This window comes from Triturus cristatus, chromosome 7, assembly GCF_964204655.1.
Source record: "Triturus cristatus chromosome 7, aTriCri1.1, whole genome shotgun sequence".
Taxonomy (NCBI): domain Eukaryota; kingdom Metazoa; phylum Chordata; class Amphibia; order Caudata; family Salamandridae; genus Triturus; species Triturus cristatus.
Window position 1 is genome coordinate 666,450,186 of NC_140590.1, and position 25,400 is coordinate 666,475,585.

At 45.3% G+C, this 25,400-nt stretch overlaps 1 protein-coding gene across 2 annotated transcripts in view; it reads right to left on the reverse strand.

Annotated features, from left to right (window-relative positions):
• The window catches only part of LOC146810319 (ATP-binding cassette sub-family A member 9-like), a 1,478,308-nt gene that overhangs the window by 1,218,533 nt on the left and 234,375 nt on the right, over positions 1–25,400 (reverse strand). For both annotated transcript variants that reach the window (XM_085617315.1, XM_085617314.1), the window contains exons 6-7: positions 22,121–22,347; positions 9,559–9,697 (exon numbers count right to left, since the gene is read on the reverse strand). In XM_085617315.1, the coding sequence (XP_085473441.1) occupies positions 9,559–9,697; positions 22,121–22,347 (366 nt within the window). The remainder of the gene's footprint in view (positions 1–9,558; positions 9,698–22,120; positions 22,348–25,400) is intronic.

A 25,400-nucleotide genomic window follows, 5' to 3' on the forward strand; every position in this document is an offset into this window, starting at 1 on the left:
GAGTCTCTGAGTGGCATGTGCGAGAGTTCATGACTGTCTGAGTGGGTCTGTGAGTGGGTGCATGAGTCTGAGTGGGTCTACGAGTGGGTGTATGAATGTCTGAGTAAGTCTGCGAGAAGATGCATGAGTCTCTAATTGAATGTATGAGTAGGTAATTGAGTGTCTGAGTGGGTGAGTGAAAGTCTGAGTGGGTGCATGAGTCTCCAAGTAGATATATGAGTGGGTGTGTGAGTCTCTGAGTGGGTCTGTGAGTGGGTGTGTGAGTGTCTGAGTGGGTCTGTGAGTGGGTGCATGGGTCTGGGAGAAGATGCATGAGGTGCGTTTGCAGAGTGGTAGAGAAAGGGGCCATGGTATCCAAGTCCTCTCAGCAATCCCGCTGCCTGGGACTTATTGGAGGTAACAGAAGGGGTTCCTAGACCCCAATGATCCTCAGAATCCTTGGGGACTTCATACCCCAACCACCACTGCGCCATGAGGTGCATTTTTAGAGTAGTGGAAAAAGGTGGAAGGGCATCCTGTGACTTGCAGTCCTATTTTATTTTTTAATGAGAGAAGAGCCGCATGGCCCCCTTCCCTAGGCTGATGTGGGCCCCAGGCACCCCATCTCCTAAGCCTGGCCATTTTTGAATATCAGAGGGGGGCCGTGTGGCCCCCCTCCCCAGGCTGATTTAGGCCCGGGGAGCCTATCACCCAGGGCCCAGTCATCCATTTAAAATATTTTTTATTAAAGCGAAGGGGGCCGCGCAGTGGTGTGGATGCCCTGGTACCACCCAGGGCACCCACTTTTGAAAAGTTGGGGACCACAGGGGGAGCCTCAATGCTCCAGCCCACCAGCTCCCCACCTCCTGCGGGAACCAGCTTTGCTTTTACGCTAAGATGCAGCTCCCTGTGCGTAAAAGCAATTCTCCTCTTCTTCTAGTAAGCAACAGCATTTTCTGCTCTTGCTTACAAGAAGCTGAGCAGCAATTGCTATGGCTTGGCTGGTGTGGTGTGCCCACCAAGCCATTGCAAACAGCAGTGGCCCGGGGGTGGGCACTCGGGACATTGCAGGACCCAGCCCTGGGTGTGTGGCAGTCCCCTGGGCCATCTAGGGCACCAGGAGGGGGGCAGCGCACCTCTTACTTAAAAGGGCCACCCTGGGAGGGCCGCAGAGCACCCTCTCCTTTTGGTATTTTGGTCCCAGGGAGGAGGTGGTCCCTGGTGTCCGGGGGTCCATGAGGCCCCCCAGTACAAATCTATAAGCCCTGGGGGGGTAGTGGGCTCCGGGGCATGGGAGGTCCATGAGGCCCCCTCTAATTTATTTAAAATGGCCATGGGGAGATGTGGTCCCTGGGGCCCAGGGGGGTCTGCGAGGCACCCACTATTTGTTACAAATTGGCTCTGGGGAGGTGGTGGTCCCCAGGGCCCAGGGACTAGTGTGGCCCCCTGTAGTGAAATAAACCCCAGGGAAGTGATGGTCACCAGGGTACATAAATACCCCAGGAGGGTGTCCCCATGAACCCCCCTCCTTTAATTATAATTTGACCATCCCATTGGGATTTGGCCCACCCAGGGGCCTCCTCATTAAGACATGCAGGAAACCGCACGTATTTTTCTTGTCAATTTTGCTTAGTTTCGCGGATTCTGCGCACATTGCCAAAATAAATGCTTTTAATGCTTGGCAGGGTCCCTCGGGGACTTCACCAGCATTCCTAGTGGTTCAGGGTATTCAAAGTATTTGAAGTGTTGGCAGCCAATCAGATCTTAGTACTGTGCAGTCCATGCTGTGCAGGAATGGAGAGCATGCACACAGGGGACACTATGTGCCTCCCTGCATGCCCCCTGAGCACGGGGCAAAGAGGGGGCCCTGTAGGGTCCTCTTTCTTTACTCACCACCAGCAGTTTCATGGAGTAAGAACCTCCATGAGACTGCTGCTAGTGAGGAAAGTCATAGTATGCTTGGCGGTGCCACGGGTCACCACAAATCATATTGCGGCCCTCAGACCACCGCGCCACCACCAGGGATCTCTGATCCCTGGCAGTTGCAGCGGTGCCATGGCGGTTCGATCGCCCAAGTTGTAACCTGGTGGTTGGACCGCCGGTGCAGCAGTGGCCGGTCTGCCACCACTGCGCTACCATGAGTTTGGTGGTCCTTAGACCGCCAGACACATAATTAGGCCCTAAGTATTTTCAGAAGGAACTTTCCATTAGAATGCCTGCATCTGGAAGAACAATACTAGTAAATTCTGTGAGCCATACAAACAGCAATGTTTGTAAATGGTTTATTGCACAATGGTTAAGTCTCTAAATGTAATTTTAAACTGGGTGCATCCCCATGCAAGTGGGGTATGTCCCCCGGGCACTGGTTGTGCAGTCCTTACTGTGAAGGTTTCTCTGAACAATCAAAATCGTTGTTGAGAACAAATTCTTAGTCCATAAAGATTGAATCTTTATTGAAATTGTTGCATCACAATTCTATAGTTATCGTTTCAAACTTCATACACTTCAACTCCCAGAATGCATTATGATTGATGAATGGCTCTTAGTAATCCTCGGGATTACTAAGATGGGGATGCACCCAGTTTGATATTAATTACACTCCAGTTCAGTGAATGGTACCCCGGTGCACGGCACAACTACACAATTTGGTCCAACCCACGGTAGTGCGCACACTAAACCCCTTGGATCTAAATGTAATTTTGTCATGTACCAGCAGCCAATGTAGTTTTTCCTGGATGTAATATCTGTGTCAAGCCATTTTAGAGCACATAAGAGTCTGATTTCTGCATTCTTGATCAACTGTAATTATGCAATATGTGTTTTTGGTGTGGACACTAAAACAGGGTTTTCTCAAGCCAATTAAGGCATTTATCACCAAAATTCATGGCTCTTTGTCTAAAAGGAGTAACATAGTTTAAACCAAGACTTCATACTACTAGCTACCTGGCTGTTGAGACTGAGCTTTGAATGAAGATAAATTACTTAAATATGTGCTGAAGAAGTGGGTCAGGAGGGCGGACCATGATAGTTGTCCAATACAAATATTCAATTTTAATTTTAGGCAATATGAACAGTATTTGCATTTTGCTGGATTTGAGTTTCAAATGGTTTGAGGACATACACCATCTAGTTGCCTCCAGACAGAAATCACCACTTGTTTTAGACTTGCGTGTGGATACCGTCCAAATATCACTTAGGTATATTCTCCATACATTAAACTTTTTACTGAGTTGAAGAAGTAAAATAACTAACAGACAGATGTAAATATTTAAAAGAACAGAAATAAAATTGATATTTTTGGGATGTTATAGAAAGTTTCTTTAGATTAAGCCAAACATGAGCAAAGAAAGATTACTTGCAATCTATTTGATCCCTATGTTAGCTAGTATTTTAAATAAGATTTTATGGTCAATTGTGTCACATTCGGCCGAGAGGTCTTGGAGAACCAAAACCCCTGAACCTCTGGGATCCATCATCCTCCAGTGTTCATTTAGAATGGAGAATACAACTTGCTCTGTACTGTAGACAGGTTGGCATCCTGCTTGTTTAGTGGCTAGATGGTTATTTTGCTCAACAAATGCTCAAATTGGTAGAAAAAACGAATTTCTCGAACAACATTGATAAATATGAAAGGAAAGATATTGGCCCATAGGTTACTGGGATCTGTGGGGTTGAAGGTAGATGTTTCACAGTGGTTTAATTACAGCCATTTTCCAAGGGTCAGGGACTAAGCCTGTTTCAACTTACCTTGAAAAAATGAAATTAATTTCCTCAGTCAGGCCAAGTGACTCTTTTTGCAGGACAGATGTCATGGGAAGATTAGGGGGTACAGCTCTATTTTATAATAACCATGATGTTAGAGTCTGAAATTGGGTAAAAAAATGTTATTGACAAAAATCATTTTTAAATTGGGTCATATGATCTGTGCCACTTGTTTTCACTTTGGCGTAGGTCTGGTCTAAAAGGCGCAAGTTTGTTGGAAAACCAGGTCTTATTTGTTTTTGAATTTTATTATGTTTGTAAGAGTAAAATTTCACTTAGAACCCGAATGATGGTATTATAAAATTCGGAGAGCAGGCGGTTAGGCTTAAAAGGCATTACATGTACAGTAAAATTCCTATTTAGTTCATAAAGTTTCTTTTTAATCTGTGAGGCTCAAAAACAAATTCCTCGTCTACAATGACCTTCAATACATACGTTTATTGCTTGTGGAAAATTTAACACGAATGGGATGGCTATATGTTCCAACCATGTTGCAGTTACTGTTTTATTGACTACAATACCTTCAACATTAGAAAAAAATAGGATGTAAGCCTATTGGACAAGTTGGATCATTAGAGGTCATTTAAGTTTAATCAGACCAAGAGTTTCTTTAAAATGTTCCACTTGTCCTGAAGAGGTATTTAGCCATAGGTTCAGTTAGCTTAAAGGCATAATGTTTTCCTTATAGAGCAGTGCATATCCAGCTCATTATAGAATCGGTCTAGTGAGGTTAGTAGTGCTTGTGGGGGAAGATAACGCAGGAGTAATATGCTTTTTGATTGGTTAATTTGGAGATTTTCCATACAATGGGCAGTTTAAAGAGTTAATCATTTCTAATTGAATTGAGTCACAGAAATCCAATCCATGCCACCTTGCTGTTTGTTTACCTTGACAGATTCTATAATTCTATGATTGGAAGGGCAGCTCATTTAAAATGGAGCTAGATTGTGTAGTTAAAAATGTTTCTGTATGAAACATTATGTCTAGACTGAACTGAGTTAACAGAGATTGAATCTCAGCTCTATAAGCAACAGCAGAAAACAAAATTACATATCATTCCACTAATATTCACTGGTTTAGAAACGGAACACAAATCTCTTATTATATTGGAAGACCACATTACATAAACTGGTGTCAGGTGGAGAAACTATGCTCTCTTCTACAATATTATCTTTGGTTTTAGTGTTGTGATTGTAACATGTACTGTTTAAAGCAGTGGTTCATAACCTGTGGTTTGGGGACTCCTGGCTGGAGGTCTGCGAAGCCTATTCAGGGGTCCACATTGCTTGGAAAATAATAATATTACCAGATTAATTAAGTGTATATAAATGAAGACGCAAAATATAAAGTTGGGAATTTCAAAACATTCTGTAAATGTGAAGGAATTTGAAATTCGAGGTAAAAAATATACTTAGTATCTGCAGATTGATTAATGGTAGCAGTACAAGTGCATAAAACACAATATAGTATGGATGATGAGTGACTAAATGGAAGTTAGATAAGCTTCACCTTCCCGTTAAAATTAAAATTCAGATTTAAAAAAAAAATATTTGCTAGTGAATTAAATTAAAGATTTCAGCCTTGAAGTAATTGTTTGAATAATGCTTTTTTCTATATTTCTGTGTATTATTTTGCGGTTTAAGTCATTGTGAATGCGTATGCCAATTTCTCTGGCTTCCAGTAATGGTCAGTGGGGGTCCTCAGAGTCCAATTATGATTCAGTGGGGGTCCCAAGGTTCAAGTAATGATTAAGTGGGGGCACCTGCACAGAAAGACCTCTGTGTGCTGCAATAGTTATATTTTTATTTTGTTTTTAGAAAATTGCTTAATGCACAACATTTAAAAAAATGTCATCCATACACTGAGGGGCCGATTCCGATCCGGGTCGGAAGGGCACCGAACGCGATTCGGCCGCAAAAACTACGAGCCGTACGTGTGTTTTCCGGCCGACTCGTATAGCTGTACGAGCGAGCCAGTACGATGCGAGCTACATGAAATTCCCCGACCGAGTTGTTTTCGGGCTCCGTACGTCTCGGTCGTAAGCTAACCGTGGCGTGCAATGGATGCGATTCACGACCGAGCCAGTACGATGCATGCGTCGGACAGCCTGTGCGAGCCGGAGTTTCCAGCTCGCAAAAGCTCCCGGAGTTGGACTTCAGGGGTCCGCGTCAGACCCCCCGACACCCGCAGCCGTACGACTCGCACACATAGGTCTCCCCAACACAGGCATGTACAGTGCGGATGGCACCGGCGCGTACCCACTGTAGGGGACGCACTTTTTCGAGACGTACCCATTCAGTCAATGGGAGCGCATGTACACATCGCACAACTGGCTCCCATTGACTTCTATAGGAGTCCGACCGAACCGAGTCCGACAGCATACGTGCGCATAGTACTCGCTCGGTCGGACTGTAGGGGTCCGGCTCGGTCGGAAAACACTCCGGATCCGACTCGGTCGAAGTGCTTTCCGACCCGGATCGGAATTGGCCCCTGAGTGTTCAAACAATGCATCTGGATCTCATTCATACACGTTTGATTTTAAGTTAATGTCTCATGCATGGTGTACATCTGTCTTGTCCCCTCCCCCTAGACCATTACTGCAATAAATTAGTGTTTTGGTGTTTCAGGCTTATGAAGCATACATAGTTTGTATGGAAAATCCTAGCCTTATCCATTGGCATGAGAGAGGTCCTGGGCCTGATTAGGCCATGAAAGGTCACACAATGTACGTTCTTGTTTGTTAGACAGTTGACTAGTCATCCTGGCATTGGTTTAGTTCATAGGATGGTGTTAGTAGGTTATTGTGTTTTATGATCAGACCATTTTATGTTTTTTAAGGGAAAGAAGGTAAACTGTGCCACCTGTATAAAGTTCTGCTGCTCAGCGAACCTGGTCATAGTGTTAAATTCCTACTGTTTGCTATTATGTCTGAGTGTTACCACCATGAACAATACATTGTTTACAAGGAGTGTAACAAAGTAATTGAGGACTGTAACGTCACCAGAATTTTAATGTTATTCTTAAAGCTTTTTTAGGACACCTATAAAAAATGAATGCAAAAATTATACAAATATATTATATAAATATGCATATAAAACTAATATAAACCTGTCCATTCAAAAAAGAATTCGACAGAGAAAAACCAGCTGAGCATTTTTTAGAAGCGTCATTAGATTCACATATGACTGACTGTGACTGTTTACATTCAAATACTAAATCCTTCCCCTGCTTAACATCTACCTTGAATCCATTGAGCTTTTAATCTCAGTTTAGAAATGTGTTTAGTTCCTTCTTGAATCAAAGTTTTTAGATAAAGCCATAATTATGACCACAGTGATATTCATATCAATATTAACATTCTAACAATACATTCAATGTAATAATTGACAAAAACCTACAAAAAATACATCAAAAAGTTTAAACATATAGTTTATGATGCATTTGTAAAATTATGCATTTCGGAATTTAGATGACTTACTTTTTAAGGAAAATTAAATATAATTTTCATTTCACTCTTATGAGCAGCATGAGGCCGACTAAAAAACTAATGTATTTGTAATAATAGTTACTAAACAACACAGTGAAAATTACTTCTATAATGTGTTGTATGAGTATTAATTAAGATATCGTTTTTTTCAGCTGCTTTTTCTCAGGCTGTACAAAGCAACACATACAAATTTTAAAACATATGTAAAGAGATACGTATTATAGTTTCCTAATATATTTCTTTGCATATAACATTTTCAAGTATAAACACCATTACTCAAACATACTTCTGTAGTTGTTGTTTTTGGAAGATTTTGTATACATGTAGACAAGGCACAAACATACCAAGTGGTCAAAGTTTTAAACGATCTCTGAGCATATTATTTTCTACCAGAAGGAACCTTTCCAGTACAATACCTATGCCAAACCAAATTGACACACCCAGTGCAAGGTACACATAAGGATCTAAGGGCCAGATGCATCAAGCTGTTTTTGCCTTCGCAAATGGACGATTTGCACAATCGGCCATTTGCGAAAGCAAAAAAATGATCTTCTGAAGCAGGAAACCTTATTTTGCGATTCGGTAACCTGTTACCTAATCGCAAAATGGGTTTGCGATTTGCTATTAGGAAGGGGCTTGTTTAGGGCATCCCTTCCTAATACCGAATCGCATCAGTATGCATGAATGTTTTGCGACCGAAATGCGGTCGCAAAACATTCTCATTGTACCACCTACTTCAAGAAGGTGGTAACCAATACGCAAATGGGAAGGGGTCCCCAAGGGACCCCTTCCCCTTTGTCAATGTCTGTAAATGCATTTTCTAAGAGCAGGCAGTGGTCCCACGGACCACTACCTACTCTTAGAAAGTGAATGAACAAGTTTTCCTTTTCTCTTTTGTAAAGCATCCCATTTTCCTTAAAGGAAAACGGGCTGCTTTACAAAAAAAAGATTGCTTTATTAAAAAGCAATCACGGACATGGTGGTCTGCTGACCCCAGCAGGCCACCATCCCCGTTATTTTTGCAATTTTAGGAGGTCGCAAATTGCGACCTACCTCATTAATATTCATGAGGTATTTCATTTACGCTACCCTGGGAATCGCAGAAAGTGTTAAACACACTTTCATGCATTCCGTTTAGTGATTTTCTAATTGTGAATCGTAAGGATTTGCAATTAGGAGATCCCAAAATGGTTTGTCAATGCATTTGGCCCTTAGTACGTAAATATTATGGTACATTGGTACAATGCCACATTGTATGGATCCCCCTAGGTTCCATTTTGGAAAGCTCAGGGCTGCCTGGTAAAACATGAGAAGTAGAGGAAGCCCCCCCCCCCAGACAGATTTGTGTATTGCTGCATTCTTGTGAGTTGGGTGGGGACACAATGGAGGGAAATAGAAGACTACTAAATATCAGTGCACTCGTGGCAGAGGCCCTTTAATGGGTAACTCCCAGTATGGAGGTTCTGCCATGATTGTGGGGTCTCCACCAAAAGTGCAGAGGACCTTTGTGAATCAGGCCCTGAGTGTGTGCGCTGAATGCATGTTTTCATGTGAGGGTACATTGCATAGTGGTATTAGTGCTGAACGAAAGTGTGCTATGAATGTACACTGAGTGAGTGTGCCTGCAATGGTACATTGTATGGAGGCCTCTGGGTTCTATTTTGGGATGCAAAGGCATGCCTAGTAAAACATGAGAAGGAGAGGAATCCTTCCAGACAGATTTGTGTATTGCTGCAATCCTGTGAGCTGGGTGTGGACACAAGGGGGGAGGAAGAGATTACTAAATACCTAATTTATTATGCTATATCATTTCACATGATACATTAACACCAGTCTCCTCTGTATCTTAACACAGGACCTATAATCTTCCCAATTTTTGAGCCTTTAATTTTCAGCAACTGTTTCTTTTTTCTTTTCAATGTTGTCTTCCAAGCATAGCATGATGGAACTGTTTGCATTACTAACTCACGCCTGGCAATATTTAGAGAATAACATGAAAACAGAGCTATAATTGCTTTGGAATCCCATGGCAGGATTTGCATCAGAGAGAGTATGGTTTATAACATGGTTGGAGACTTACAATGAAGTATTGATTTGACACTACAAAATTTCATTCAAGTGGGAATTTGTGGCTTCTCTCTCAATTGATATAACCAGTTATGACAAGTTTAGATGTGGCTGGCACAGTTTTGATTCCAATCCTGTCATCTCAGAAATTAAACTCTTATCCCTAGACAGCCACTAATTGCCTTAAGTAGAGGAGTACAGCACAAACACTTTAAATACATGACAAACAAGTAGAAATACTGATGTATGAAAAGGAGACTTACTGATGAACTACCATAGAGGAAGAAAAGTAGGAACATCACAAGGTAACTGGAAAGATAAATCACTGTATACTTTGTGACCACTGCCAAAAGGTTGGCCATAATAAATATATATCCACCATACAGGAGACCCCAAGACAGCCTGAAACAATTGAGAAAAAGAATATGTTAATGTCTATTGTGCAGTAACAGGTTGACAGATTTGACATTTCTCACTTATGAATTGGTCACTACAGTTCTAAGCAGGCATCAAAGCTATTAAAACAGAAGTCTTACAAGTTCCTCTGCAATTAATTGTACCATCTCTTTCATTGCTGTATACATCCTTTATTCATTCATTTACGCGTAATAATGTTTTTTTGTTAGATAATTGTATGACATTCTGTAATTCGGGGATACCAGAAGGTTATTGCCTTGACTACAAGTGCCCTGGAGGGGTTTGCAATATTTATTACACCCCTTAAAAAATGGTTTCATTTTGGCAGATTTTATCCAATTTTATCTCCTTTCGAAAACTTTATCACATCCAGTAATTGCACAGTGTGGTAAACTCTGACCAACTTGTACCCGCGACCCCTATGCAAACCTGTGCATTATTTGTTAATTACAGAGGCAGTCATAATCTGGGCCTTTGTGTTTCTGGTGGCTCATTTATCAGTCAGACTCATTCATTAAATTATTGAGTAATGAAACCCAGCAAACAACATTAAAATAACTACAGCCTGGTAACGATGACCATGGATATTCACTTTGAAAACTCACTGTGGTGAGCAACTGAGTTGCTGATTTTTCAACTCATGTTGTTCTTCAGAAGGATGGATGAGACCAAAGGTTCCTATAATTACAAATGTTCAGTCTATATCCTAGAAATACACTGAATACCAAAACCTGGACATCCTTATGGATAAAGGAAAGCATTCCTTCAGAAACAAGCTGTTGGGACGGAAAACACCTCTACATGGTAAAGACTTGTACACCTCCACTTAGAGCCTCACTTACAAGTCTATGTGTGCCACCGGAACATCACTTTTATTGACATTCCGGTGGCGCACAGTGGGGTGCCATGTCTACAAGGCCACGTAATGCCACCCTGCGTGGCTTTTCATGGACTTGTAGATATGCTGTGAGGCAACGCAGTGCAAGTCGCTGTGGTCCCTACCAGTGTGAAGGGGAGGAGTTCCATAGGCTGCATGGTCACGATCTAGTATCCACACGGCCCAGACCAACTCGAAAATCAACCGAAAACACTGTACTGAACAGTTGGGGTTTACCCAATGTCACAGGACACTACCCATGCAACAATTGCAGTGTGTGCCATCTCACACGACCATCCAAGACACTCGATCTGGAACCTGGAGCCACCTGGAAGCAGTTACGACACACCGATTGCAACTCTGCAAACGTGGTCTATCTGATTGAATGTCCATGCGGCCTACGCTATGTGGGCATGACGACACGCAAAATCAGGGCTAGAATAGTAGAGCACCGCAGCACAATCCGGCGTAAGAAAAACATCAGTCGCTTAACAGATCACTACTTACAACTGGGTCACACTACAAATGACATGTCCTGGACAGTGATTGAACACTTTGACTATACCAACACTAACAATGAAAAGTTCCTACTCAACAAGGAACAACGGTGGACTTACCGGCTATCCATCCAGCTACATGGTTTAAACAACTCCATCCCTTGGCACAGCCTTAACTATTGACCAGTAACTACCTAAACAAGGGGTGGTGAGTCGGGATCATTAAAAGCACAGTAGATCCCCCACCTCTACTTGACCCCCCCTATATACACTGGACATCGGGGCATCAAGACCCATTCCAGACTAAACGTATGATGCATTGATTCCTTAAGACACTGCACGCCCAGCATCAAACCTTGTACCCCCATCCCAAGAGGGCATATCACTTTCTGAGTCCCAGTCACCCTGACTGGACACAGGGGCACCAATGTCCATTCCCCACTAAACGTATGATGCATTTACCCCTTCAGACACTGTGCGCCCAGCAACGCACCTTGTTCCCCTGTCCCAAGAAGACATATAACACCCTTAGTCCCAGTCAACCTGACCGGACGATATGCATGATTGACACGTACATAATGCCAAACTCTCTGCCTCCAGAAATACTTCTCCCAATGGTTTTATTTCCCTATGGTTTTTTCTCAGTCACTCCTTCCATATAGGGCTTCTTTACACACAAATTTTCCGACCAGGCGAAATACGCCGAACGGCCTTGAAACATGGCCACGCCCATCTTCAGAATAGTTTACTACGTTTCCATGATGACCGGGCGCATCTGCCCCAGGTCATCTTATACGGCCACACTCACCACGAGGGCTCCTGATAGTCTGTCATCTATGTCCTTCTCCCCCTCCCCTCTAATTCACAGAACCCAGTGGGAATTGAGCACACCTGCCATACCGACCAATCATGGGGCATATTTATGGATGCAACAGACATGGCGTACTACCGACGGAGAACCGCAACAGCCGACTAGGTTTTCACACGGGTGCAGAGCTGACATGTAGTAAGTGGGGCCACCGAGATAGCTCTTCTGCTACTACCCGAGTAAGCCCTTCTCTTCCAGCGCTTCACCACGGCCACCATTCCACCTGTCTTGTCCTTTTCTTTTTTCAGATTTAACCAATAGCCTGAAACCCACTGCTGGGATCTCATGAGGCGTTCCCTGCTAATCGCAAATGTAAGAATTACAGCACAGTTACCCGCCGTGATGCACAACTGTTAACACAGTAGCGCATAACTCGGTAAATGCCACATATTGCCTTCACCTTGGCATTATACCGCCGTTTTCTTCGCATCCTTGCAGGTCACCGCGGCAGTATCACTATGTACGTGATTTTCAGCACAATGCTAAATTTCGCAAAAATGTGTATGTTTGTCTATATGTTTTTGTTTGTTCTCGCGTCCATGTCTTTGGCTTACAAGAATGCTCTGAGAGGGAATCCCCCTCTTCCACTTAGTGCACCTTAGAGCGTGCATCACATTTCTTGGTCTAATACTACACTTAAGTTTAGATCCCACACTTTCACTTTAAGGTCCCGAGGAAAGCCAGTACATTCCCAAAATACCTGGCTGAAACATGTAGACCGTCTGTTGGATGTAGGAGTTCGTAATCTTTACTCCACCCACATCCACCGCCTCGCTTTTACTACTGCCAGTGGCCCAAACATTCAATAAACCCCTGTGGGTAATGGGGCCACTGTACAGTTTTTAAATGTCACTTTCACACCACCTCACTGCACACTCAGTAAAATACCCGCTCCGCTGTAAACTGGCGTTGTAGCACACCAGGGACACAATCGGTGTCACGAGGTGGGCCCGATGATGATGCATGCCACCAACTAGGTTGGTGGGTGAGGGCTTCATAAAAAAGAAAAAATCTTTCTCTTTTTACCTTAAACATCCAGCCCCTCTTTATCACGTAAACTGAAACTAGTTCTTCTTGATGACACATAGTACAAGAAAGGAGCAGTACTCTGCAGTGCATGTGTGGTTAGTACATGTGCTGAATGTATGTATGCCTGAAAAGAATACACTACATGAGAGAGGTATTGCTGTGCAGTGAGTGTGCAGGGACAGCATGTCCTGCTTGTGTGAAGTACTATATATCAAGGGTGAAGAATTGTGCAGCATGCACATAGTGAGTCTTTGTGCTGGCTGTGTGTGTTTTAAAGTAACACACCCTGGTTTAGAGATAGAAAAGCGTCAGTGCTGAACAGTGTGTACAGAGTGTGTGTGCTGAGTGTATATGTACACATAAGGGTACAATTCATAGAGGTATTAGTGCTGAACAGAAAGTGTATTTCTGTGAGCTGGGCAGGTACACACTAGGGAGAAAAGGAAGATACTCACTTTACATTTCAAAAGACTGCTCTTTAATCATTGATAGATCACAAAGAAGGGGCCTGTACACATCTCAGGAAGAGAGATGGGCGGATAAGAGAATCCTAAAGACTACAGCTGGGGGTCTGGGAATAACCTCTTTTTTTTTTTAATCGTTTATTATTTTCCTTTGAACAAAACATATTGTTATTTGATTATACAGTTTTTCCATATCACATAGCAGTACAGCACATGACTCTACATCCAGCCCTTTGAAGACACTTCTACACAGTTTTACATTTCTGATATCAACGCCCCATACTCTCGCCCCAAAGCCTTTCCCGTCAGTCTGTGTCAGAGGTATCATCTTCCTGCATTGGCGGTGGATCGCATATGCCTCCTCTAATTTTATTCCATGCCCCCCATACTTTACCCCATTTACGGGGGCATCCACGCCTGATGAATGCTGATCGTTCAGCCAGCATGGCTGCATCCATGTCCCTTCCCCATGCGGACAGCGATGGTGCTTCCCCCGCCCCCCATTTTTGGGCTATGTTCCGTTTAGCTATCACAATCCCCAACGTAGCCCAGCTCTGAGCCTGGCGGTTGAGGTCATTAGGTTCCCACACATTTAATAGACAGCGCCTAGGTTCTGGCACCAATGACACTCCCTCCGACTGTGACAGCGTCCGCATCACCCGCTTTCAATATTCTTGGATTATAGGGCACTCCCATATGGTATGAAAAAAGGTACCCTCCTCCCAGCAGCCGCGTAGACAGAATGGGTGTGGTGCTCTACCCATTCCATGTAGCGTGTGTCTGGTGTAATATGAGCAGTGCAGAATCCGGAGCTGTACCAGCCTTAGCCTCGAGGGTATACCTGCCTCTCGCGGCGAAGCTAGCGCCTCCCGCCATTCCGGGTCGTCAAACTTGCCTACATCACGGGCCCATTTCTCTCGCAGGGGTCCCATTGGGTCTGGCAGATTGTTTACTAGTTTACGGTACATGAGTGATGTGGCCTTCTTTGGCATATAATCTGTCAGCAACCTGTCCTCCATGGGAGATGCCTCCGGAACCTCCGCTCCGGGTGCTAGTTTTGATACCAAGGTGTGCTTAATCTGCGTATATCAGAACCATTCCGAGGGTGCCAGTTCGTATTGTTGTTGCAGGCGTGTGAATGGGACCAGTGCACCTTTATACCACAAGTCGCCCACCGCGGAGATCCCGATGTTGTCCCAGCTGTTAAAGCCCTTGCTGTTCCTGAGCCGCCCCAACCGCTTTGTATCCCACAGAGGCGTGAGCTGGATCAGAACCCCGCGCCATCCCAGTCTGGCCTGGGCCGCATGCCAGATGACAACGGTCTGTCTCAGAGGGCCGATTAACTCTGGGGCCAGTCTTCCATCGTATAGGGGTGACAGCATACCCCTCGTGCCCAGTATGTCCCTGTCTGCCTTAAATGCTGGGTCAGACTGCGGCGCGTGGAGCCTTTGATAGATTACCTTCAGCTGTACCACCCAGTAGTAAAGTTGGATATTGGGGAGTGCTATCCCTCCGTCATACCAGCCGCGGGTCAGTTTAGACTGCGCGATTCGTGCCAGCCTGTTACTCCATAGGAGGCTAGTTACTTGCGCCGCAATTGTACGAAAGTAAGCAGGTGGTATCTGGTACGGCGTATTTTCCAGTACGTATAAAAACCGAGGCAGGGCCATCATTTTAAAGACCGCTGCCCTCCGAAACAGGGTCAGTGGCAGCGCTCCCCAATGACGTACATCTCGTTTGATGCGGTCCATAGGGGGCCGGAGATTCCGTTGGAAGAAGTCCGCCTGATCCGCAGTGATGTATATGCCCAAATATTTAAATGACCCTTCTGCCGTCCGGAGCAGGCAGTCCGTGGGTAGCTGCGGTGGAGGGCCGTGCAGCACATACATAACAGATTTGGACCAATTTATCATTTATCCCGACGCTCTGCCAAAGACCTCATAAATGTTGAGTAGCGTCAGTAGGGAGCATCGCGGGGAGGACAGGTACAGCAACACATCATCCGCGTATAGGGAGACTCGGTCTTCCCAGCCGTCAGACCATTTGAGTCCCCCTATCATGGGTTCCCAGCGTATCCATGCCGCTAGTGGCTCCAGCGCCAGGGCGAAGAGCAGTGGCGATAAGGGACAACCCTGACGTGTGCCACGTGTCAAGGGGAAATCTTCAGACATATGTCCATTTGCAGTAACGTGAGCCAGTGGTTCGGTATAAAGGAGTTGGATCCAGGCACAGAATTTTGGCCCAAAGCCCAGGTGTAATAGTACTGCAAATAGAAAGGGCCATTCGACCATGTCGAACGCCATTTGCGCATCCAGTGAAAGGAGCACCGCTGGTTCTTGCAAACGGTCCATCCGAGCCAACGCGCCGTGTAAGCACCTGAAATTGTGGGATGTGCTTCTGCCGGGCATAAAGCCAGACTGATCTGGGTGTACGATTTCCGACAGGCGCGGTGTTAGCCTGGTCGCCAGTAATTTTGCGAGGATCTTAACCTCCGCATTGAGCAGTGATATGGGGCGATAGGAGATACATTTATCAGCTGACTTACCCGGTTTCGGTATCACCACTATGGTGGCTGTGCGTTGATCAGGCGGAAGTTCGCCCTTCTGCAGACTGTCAGTAAACATATTCAGCAAATGAGGGGCAAGTGTCCCAACCACCCTCTTATAGAGTTCGACCGGTATGCCGTTTGGTCCTAACGCTTTACCGGACTGCAGCGCGCCGATTGCCGCCTGTATCTCTTCTACTGTGAGATCGGCTTCCAGGGCGTTCATTGCCTCAGGGGTGAGTTTGGGCATGTCAAGATCTTTCACATATGTCAGCGCCTCCTCCACTGTCATGGATGAGGCGGAAGAATAGACCGCCTGAAAGTGTCTTGCCAGGATGTGCACTATTTCGTGCGGTTCAGTTGTTATCTGTCCCCCTCAGCGCTAATCTGCGCAATCCACCTAGTGCCTTTATCCCTTCTATCTAACCATGCCAGCAGCTTCCCAGTTTTATCACCGACGTCGTAAATTTTGTGCCTCGTGGCTTCCAACTTCTGTCTGGTACGCTCCGTGAGGTGCTCCTTATACCTTGCCTGCGCTACTCGCAGACTGTGAGAAGCCTCAGGAGTTGGGTCTTGGGCCTGTTGAACCTCTGCTGCGTGTAGCTCCAGTTCTAACGACTGCCGTTCTAAGCGTTTTTTGCGCTTGTACGCCGCAATGGAGGCTATAGCCTGCCCTCTAAGGACTGTTTTATATGCCTCCCAAAAGACAGTTGGGGAGTCAACAGAGGAGGCATTCTCCTGAAAGTAAAGGCTTGTCGCCTTCGTGATTGTTTTATGGACAGCAGGGAGCTGGAGATAGCCTGGGTGTATTGGGTAGATACAGCGTCGCGTTAGGTGGTAGTGCGTGTATTGTAGGAGTATCGGGGAGTGATCAGATATGCCCCAGGGTCTGATTTCTATGCTGTCTATATTCTTGAGACTACCAGCTGAACCCAGAAAGTAGTCTATCCTTGTTGAACTATTATGTACCCCAGAGTGGTATGTGAACTGTTGCATTGTTGGGTGATATAGCCGCCATAAATCTGTTAGCCCGAGTGCTTCGATAAAGCTCCTGAGGCGGGATACTCCCGTGCCACCCGCCCGTGCTGGGTATCAATCAGCGAGGTCGTCTATAACAGCGTTAAAGTCTCCGCCCAGTATTAACTTCCCCCGCCGGCAGGTCAAGCAGAAATCTGCTGAGCGCCGGGAGCGCTGTGGCATGTAGTGCGGGGGGAATGTAAACAGAGATTATACTTAGGGGCCGCCCCTCCCATTGGGGGACGATCGCTGCAAACCGCCCCGATCCATCAGTTTTAACTTTGTGTATTATTAAAGGGGACTGTCTTCGCACCATTATGCCCACCCCCCGAGACCCTGAGGAGAATACGGAGTGTACTATCATCTTGTACCCCCATCTATCCATCGCTTTACTAGTAGTGCCGGTAAGGTGGGTCTCTTGCAGCAAGACCACCGCCGGGGCGCACCTCTTAATACCATGCAGGACCAGACCTCGTTTAATTTTGTCTCCCAAGCCATGCACGTTCCACGTGAGCAGAGAGAGAGGCTGTACTGGAGTTAGACGGTTCTCAGCTGACGTCTCATGCATTATATCAGTCATTACAATGTCTTGGGTAATAGGTAAATGCCGTTGCGGATATATCGATGTAGGTCGCGTGTGCTATATTTGGTGCTTGCACTGCATGTCTAAGTATCACTGTCACCATTAACGTGAACTTTTGAAAAAACATTTAAACAACCCCGTTCCCCCCAACCACCTCCCTGCCTCCCTGCCATACGGACTTTGAACTGCCCGCCACCCCAACTCAGCAGAGTGCTCAGAACCCAAATCCCACAACATTACTTGCATGCAAAGGAGCGGGAGGTCAGAGGAAGACCAAGAACATCCCCTGTCCCAAGGTCCAATTGTCTATACGTTATAACACAGCTGAGTAGGCAACTCCAGCCCCGATAGTCCTCCAAGTCCTCTGCACACCTCTAGTCCAGGAGAGGCACCAATCGTCGCCCTATCCAGCCTGTCCCTGCGACCGCTCTGTCTCCTCCACCCTTCGGTCTTGATCAACGAGGTCCTCCGTCCCCCCAGGCTGTCGCCTTTGCCTGTCCGAGCATCCAGAGCTTTTCACCTGTTGCCATCCCTCGAGCCAATCGTGAGCATCCTCTGGCGTCTCGAAGAACCACGTCTTTCCATCCGCTACCACTCGCAGTCGCGCCGGGAAAAGCACGGAATAGGGTAGTTCTCGGGCTCTCAGTTTCTTCTTGATCTCCAGGAAGCTCCTCCGCCGCGCCGCGCCGACACCACTGCCGTATAGTCCGGGAAGAAGGACACCGTTGAATTCTGGATACGTAGGGGCGGCGCCACTCGGGCTGTTTGAAGAATGGCATCCCTGTCGCGGAAATTGAATATGTGAGCCAGGACTGGCCTGGGGGGCGCCCCAACTTTAGGCCTGCCTCCAGGTACTCTGTGTGCGCGTTCCACCGAGAAGAAGGTTGAGAGTCCCCTAGGTTGCAGTCTGGTTTTTATCAGCTCTTCCACGTACAGGTCCATGGTGGGGTTCCCCTCACTTTCAGGAATTCCCGTAATTTGCACGTTATTGCGACGGGAGCACCCCTCCTGATCGTCCAGCTTCATCGCCATGCGCTTGTTCTCCGCCTCCAGTTGCAACACTTTTGGAGCAGGTAATTAGCGTCTTTCGTCAGGGTAGATGTCGCATGCTCCACTTCTGTGACCCTGCCCGACATTTTCTGAAAGTCCGCACTAAGGAGGGACACATCTGTGGAAATAGACCCCACTGTAGTTTGCACTTTATTAAGGGCAGCCATAATGTCCTCCAGCGTCACTTTAGGTCCCCCAGCTTCCTCCGCAACCTTTTCCGTGTGCCCGTTTCGCTACGGCATTGTGGAAGAGTTTTTGCTGTATGCAAATTTATCAAGTTTACCCTGCTGGTGCGCGCGGTTTCCTTTCCCACTCATTGCTGAGCAGGTAGATGTCGTTCAGTGTGACCTCTGCGTACCGTGGGCCAGTTGGTGGAGTAAGGAGCCCGGGTTAGACGCCCTTGCTTGCCACTCAGTGCAAGATTTATCGCCGTCTCGGCCCTCAACAGGTAACTCAGTTCCCTGGCGAGAAGCAGGTCTGCAGGCTCACCTTCGAGTAATTACAGGCCCCAGAGTCTAACTCGCTGCTGCCCGTGCTCGCTCAAGCCGCTCTGCGCCCGTAGCACACCTTATATGACTCTCCTATGGGAGTCGGCGCAGGATGCATACAGTACCATCGTCTGGCGACGCCACTAGTTGTGTCTCATCCACTCCCTTCTCCTCACGAGACCCCGAGGTAATGTGGGCAGTCAGCTCTCCCCCGGAGCGTGTCTTTGCCGGCCCCCTGCCAGGGTCGCCTCCTGTAGCTCGTGTTGCAAGGTAGAGGGGTCCACCGTCGGACCCATGCAGCTTTCGCGGGGCAGTCCCCCGGTGTTCCACCTCAGCGCCGTGTCTTTCCCGCCCTGTATTTACTGTGTCCGTGCAGTGGTGACGCGACCAGGGCATAGATGCCTCGTGCGTCCGCCGGGCCCCTCGCCGAGCTAGCCACGTTCCCCCTGGGAATAGTTTTAATGCGAACTCTGGTCACTCCGATGAAATGTGTTTTGGACAATCGGCTCCGGAGCCATGCCTGCTGTGGCAAACCTCTTTCATCAAGGAAGATAAAAAGCAGATGTGTCCACTTTAAAAGAAGCAGAACCCCAACATAAACGTTCAAAGACCCAGACCCTAAATCACATTTGGTGCCTGGAAAAGGACTAAAAGAATGAGAGGTTAAGTTCCTAAAAATGTGTCATCTGCCAAGCAGTCAGATGGGCTGTGCGAAAAGGGGAAGCTCTGAAAGACTTATGCCTATGACCAGGATTGAGGGCCAAGGCCTGCTAGTCCCTCTGCTGGGTGAGGGGACATCACACAGGGAAACCAAGACCCCCTGCCCTGGAGCCTCGAGCACCAGCGCCTGCCTGCCTGCTTACCAAGACCCGTGCACCCTGTGAGGAAGAGGAGAGCATTGAAGGGAGAAAATTCCAGTGAAGAATCCCTGCATGAGGTGTGAAGATTCAGCTGTGCACCGATTGAGCTGTAAATCGAGTGCAAGACTGTTTTCAGCAACTCGCCCATATACAAGGAGAGCGTCACTGTAGATTGTGGCAAGTAGGGGGGGAGGTTGCCAAGCACACACAGCCTAATTGAGGTGACCCCTGATTGCCTTCCAGTGGAACTGGGGATGACATTGAGAAAACTGATGGGTGCATGGTGGCTAGGGTGATGGCTGTCACTGAAGGAAGAATATCCTATCAGGAGTAGACAAGTGAGGTGGAGGGTGATGTGGTGTTATAGGAGGGGATGAAATATTTGATTGAGGGTTTCCTAGTTAAGGGTCCAGCTTCTGGTGATACAAACTTTATCCACATGGTGTGCACCAAATTGGATGTGGTGGATAGAGTGTTGCTGAGAGGAGAGTTTTGGTATCATTAAAACTGAGAGACAGAATCGTGAAATTTACACACGAGGGGCACATTGGCATGAGTGTCACTAAATGGCACATCCAAGCTGAGTACTGGTGGCCATAACTTGACTGGGATGTTGAGCATAACATTAGTGTGCCTTGTGTTTGGAGTCGTAAGTCACAAACGTTGGTGAAATACTCTCTGGTGACCTTGGATAAGTCTGATGTTGCATGGATGAAAATTGCAGTCAATTTTATGGGACCATTATATGCTTTGGGAAGCTGTCCTAAGTTCACCGTCGTGGTGGTGGACTATTATTCTTGCTGGCCTGAAGTCAAGTTTGTTGACCGTATTACTGCAGCTGTACTGGTTCTTGAATGAATTGTGCGACAGAGAGGGGTGCTGGAGGCTATTGTCATGGACAATGGTGTACAGTTTGTGTCTGAGATCATGAGGGGTTCCTGGGAAGATATGGGATTCAGAACGTATGGTCTTCAGCGTATTATCCACCAAGCAATGGTTTGGTGGAGAGGTGGAATAAACACAAAGAAGGGATACAGCTAGCTCTGGAAGTGGTATGGACTGGAGGAAAAGCAGTCCATAAGTGTAATGGTCATATTAATCTACCCCTCATGGTAAATCATCATCATTTGAGATTATGAGATGCCGCAACTCAGGGCTTTGTTGTTCAAGGGTCTAGAGAGAAAAGTCAATCTTCAGGAAGGAAGAGCAAATGGTGTGGATTACCAGGTAGGAGATTGGCTTTGGATGTTGAACGGACAGAGGGCTAACAAGTGTGAGTCTAAACTTTCCAGACCTCTTGTGGTACAGGACGTAAACAAGTATACGTTGTTGCTTAGTGAAGAAAATATTGGAATAGGAAGAAGATTGTCGGCGTCAATGATTGCTTGAAGAATGTTGAGGGGTTGGAGAGTGAGAAAGTGCAGAGGGATCTTTTTGGTGAGGAAGTGCAATGAAGAGTGCTTCGAAACCAAGGGGAGATTAAGTTGTCTGGAAGATTTGATGATTATATGTTATATTATGTTAATCTCTTTGAACATGTCTGCCCTATTGTTAAATATATGTTTTTCTGATACTGTGTTATATTCTCTAGTTTTCTTTTAATTTTGTTATGGTAATGTACTTAATGTTATGTGCAAATTAAGCGATTACAAAGTTATTTGTGTTTAAGAAAGGGAGTTGTGATATGACTTGGGGCCCCTTGAGGTTTTCCTTACCTGTTGTGGTCCAACTTCATTTCAGTCAGCTATTGTTTTGTCATCAGGATTAAGGTCATCCAAAGAATATTCGGGGTCAAAGATCACATTAGGTAACTTCTTGTAATGTTATTGAGGTCAAAATGTGTGTTATGTCAATTCTGCTACCTCTGGAATTTTGGTGAATCGACTTCCATGAATACATATAAAGCATAAACAAATGCAATAACATTTTCTGACTATAGATGCAGCATTCATTTTATAATAATAGATTTCAAAGCATCTTCTATGGAACCCTACATACTAAAATGAATGTCAATGCAGAGAATAAAATCGTTCTGACATTTGATGCTACAATACTCAGGCTTAAGTGATGCAATTTCATACAGCAGACAGTAGTGTGATATGATTTAGTAGGAGCAACATTTGCACTCACCAAAATGAAGAATCACAGAGGCCTATCATCCTCAGTAAATCCTTGTGTGTCTCCTTCTCTCGTGCCACGTTAAGTGTCAGGAAGTACATCAGGGGAAAGAATGACATGCTAAACATAACAATGAACACCCCCAACGAAACTCGATCAATGTACTCAGTCTCCTTGACCTTCAAGAATACACCAACCATTGACTTCATTGTTTCCCAAACTGAATGGTTCGTTGTTACCTAGAAACAATATGCCAAACATTACTCACTACGAAACAAATATTGGGAGTCTTACATCCTATTGGTGTTTAACTTTCTCAATATGAGCATTTTCTTTTTTTTAGTTATTTTCCTTCAAAATTACATTGAGTGTTTATGGATGGTAGCAAATATTAACCAAAAGAATTTCTTTAAAAAACTAGCGTCTATTTTTGGTCCCAAAAAAAAAAGAGGCTTGTAAAAATAATATCCTTCTTTTATGTCTTGAGGTTGCAGGCTTACTGCAGTAAGAAATTTGTCAAGATTACAAAGCACATTGGGGCTACTTCAAAGATGTCAAGCGCTGGTTTTTGAGAAAACATTTGGGCCCAGGCACTTGTTCTTTTACAAACTAAGCACTGCTTTGGGGATAAGAAGCTGTTGCCAGCCTGCTAATGTCAGCAGGTGATTTTTTTCTCAGAGATACTTTATAGATCTAGCTCAACAGGGCAGCTGTCGCCCGACCTTATGTGATCAACAACAGGAACTTTAAGAAGTACTACTGAGAAAGGGCTTATGCTCCACCCACATGTTGATCTTCCTCTCTACTGAATTTGATTGTCCAGAAGATTGTCCTGAAAAAGAGTGCTTGTATTTACACTGTTTGTTCAATACTGCAGGCCTGCGTTGTTTAGTGTGACAAGCCAAAGATCAAAGCTGTATGCCTGTGAAAAGGTATGTCAGATAACATAGGTCCAATCTTTGATGGCAATGGCTGTAAGTCTGAATTATTTAGTGCGAAAAGTGTGTATTAAAGCCAATTGACCTGTATGGGTGTATTGTTATAACACTGTATTGAACCATCTGACAAGTTTGTTTTCGATGTGGATTCCCACAGATTACTATAGTAGGCAATGGGTTTGGTTACCTCTACCCCGTGCCCCAACAAGCCTTATTATTTTGAATTTCATTGGTTTTTATGCCTGACTTGATAGTGCAGCTCTCTGGAACCGCTTATGTGATCACCAGAAAAGGGGATTTTCTACAGCTCCATCCAAATGCTGATTTTCTTCACAAGTATTTGATTGAAAAATAGTTCTGTTAGGCTGGCTTACAAGTAGTTCCATTGCTCTTAACTGATAAGTACATTCTTAATGCTGTCTCCAGAGTAGAAAGGAGCTTTGCATGGTGTGACGCTTTGGCCAATACAGAAGGGAGGGATTTTGGATTGTGAACTTGTTAACCAATATTATAAAAAGGTGTTTTACATTATGACCCAACAATAAACACCATAGCCATTCCGTCCATCATCTTGTGTGTTTTGCTGTTCGCCCTTTGTGGGAAGGGTATGCCCAGACGTGGGTCCCGTGCTCACTACGCCACTGGAGTCAAGCTATCCTGGCTGAAGAGGGGTGAAATCCCGAAACCGGTCCTAGGATGCTTGTTTCCAGTCCAGGGAGGACCTGGCCTGGCAGTCGGCCTGAACTGTTCTCATTGGGCACAGGGTCAAGACTGATTTGCATATGGCTGGGTCCAAACTGGAATGGCATGGTGAGCAAAAAACGATGGATTTAGGCCCAGATCTCTGTACTGGGCTGAATGTATGACATTGTTCTGCATTCTGTCCATCAATAGTTCTTTTTGCATTTGTCACCCCGAGTGGGACGGGTATGCTCAGACGTGAATTCCGTGCTCTCCATGCCACTGGAATCAAGCTATCCTGGCTGAAGAGGGGTGAATCCCCGAAACCGGTCATAGGATGCTTGTTTCCAGTCCAGGGAGGACCTGGCCTGGCAGTTCGGGCTGGACTATTCCCATTGGGCACAGGGTCAAGACTGATTTGCATATGGCTGGGTCCAAACTGGAATGGCATGGTGAGCAAAAAAACAATGGATTTAGGCCCAGATCTCTGTACTGGGGTGAATGTATGACATTGTTCTGCATTCTGTCCATAAATAGTTCTTTTTGCATTTGTCACTCTAGGTAGAGACAATATGGTCATGTTTATGTTAAAGTCAACAGGCTTGCTTTGTTTCTATTAAATGTGGGGAAAAGGCAGTAGACCTCTCATTCTGCACAGTGAATGACTCGACAGAGCCTACAAACTGAAACGTTTTGATTTTGAAAAGCCTCATTATTTTCAATAGTCCAATATAGGACCAATAATTGTTTAGATGATTAGAGTCTGCTTGTGCGCAACTTACAACAGTGTCTCAAACACTGTTAGCGATTCCTAATTGGGTCGTAAATTGTCTGCCTCATTAATATTCATGTATCAGGTAGTATTTGCGACCCCATAAGGAATGGCTGGCACTCCAAGGGATGGTGGCCTGCCGGGGTCAGCAGACCATCATGTCTGTGACTGCTTTTTTAATAAAGAAGTCTTTTTTAAATGCATCTCGTTTTCCTTTAAGGAAAACGGGATGCATTTAAAAAAAAAAAATGAAAACTTTTCCTTTCACTTTCTAAGACCAGGTAGTGGCCGATTTCCCATTTGCGACCGCAAAAAAAGGTTGTACATCTGGCCCTTACAAGGTTAATTGTCCACTGTGAAATTTCTTTAGGTATGTGATTTCCACCTTAGTTAATCCTGTAATTGCGTGGGCGTTCCAATTACTAATTCCATATGAAATCTTGTAAATATTTTTCATATTGTTTATAGTAAGTACTTTGTGTGCATTGGTGTAGTTTCAACTATAAAAAAGACAAAAGTGCAGGCTAGCCATTGATATATTGAGTGTTAATGCTGTGCATTGCTGTGTTCTATGGTTACAGCCCACAGAACCTCCCTGAGTCAGCCCTAGACTCTTCTGCTTAGTTAAAAGTGTTAAAAGGAGCACTTGGTCCCCAGTTTGAGGGTCTGTGGTACAAAGACCCTAGGACACCAGAGGTAACTACCACTATTGATACAATTGGGGCTAGTAACTTCTAACTGCCAAGGGACCTCCTGGATGGATTAGGCAAATACAATAGGAAGGGTTTTTACACTGTGAATTCTGTCACAAATGCAATACGAAAGGATTTTCCTCTTTGAACACTTTGTCAAATACCATAAGAAGTTGCTTTATATTGTGAACTCACTGACAAATGCAGTT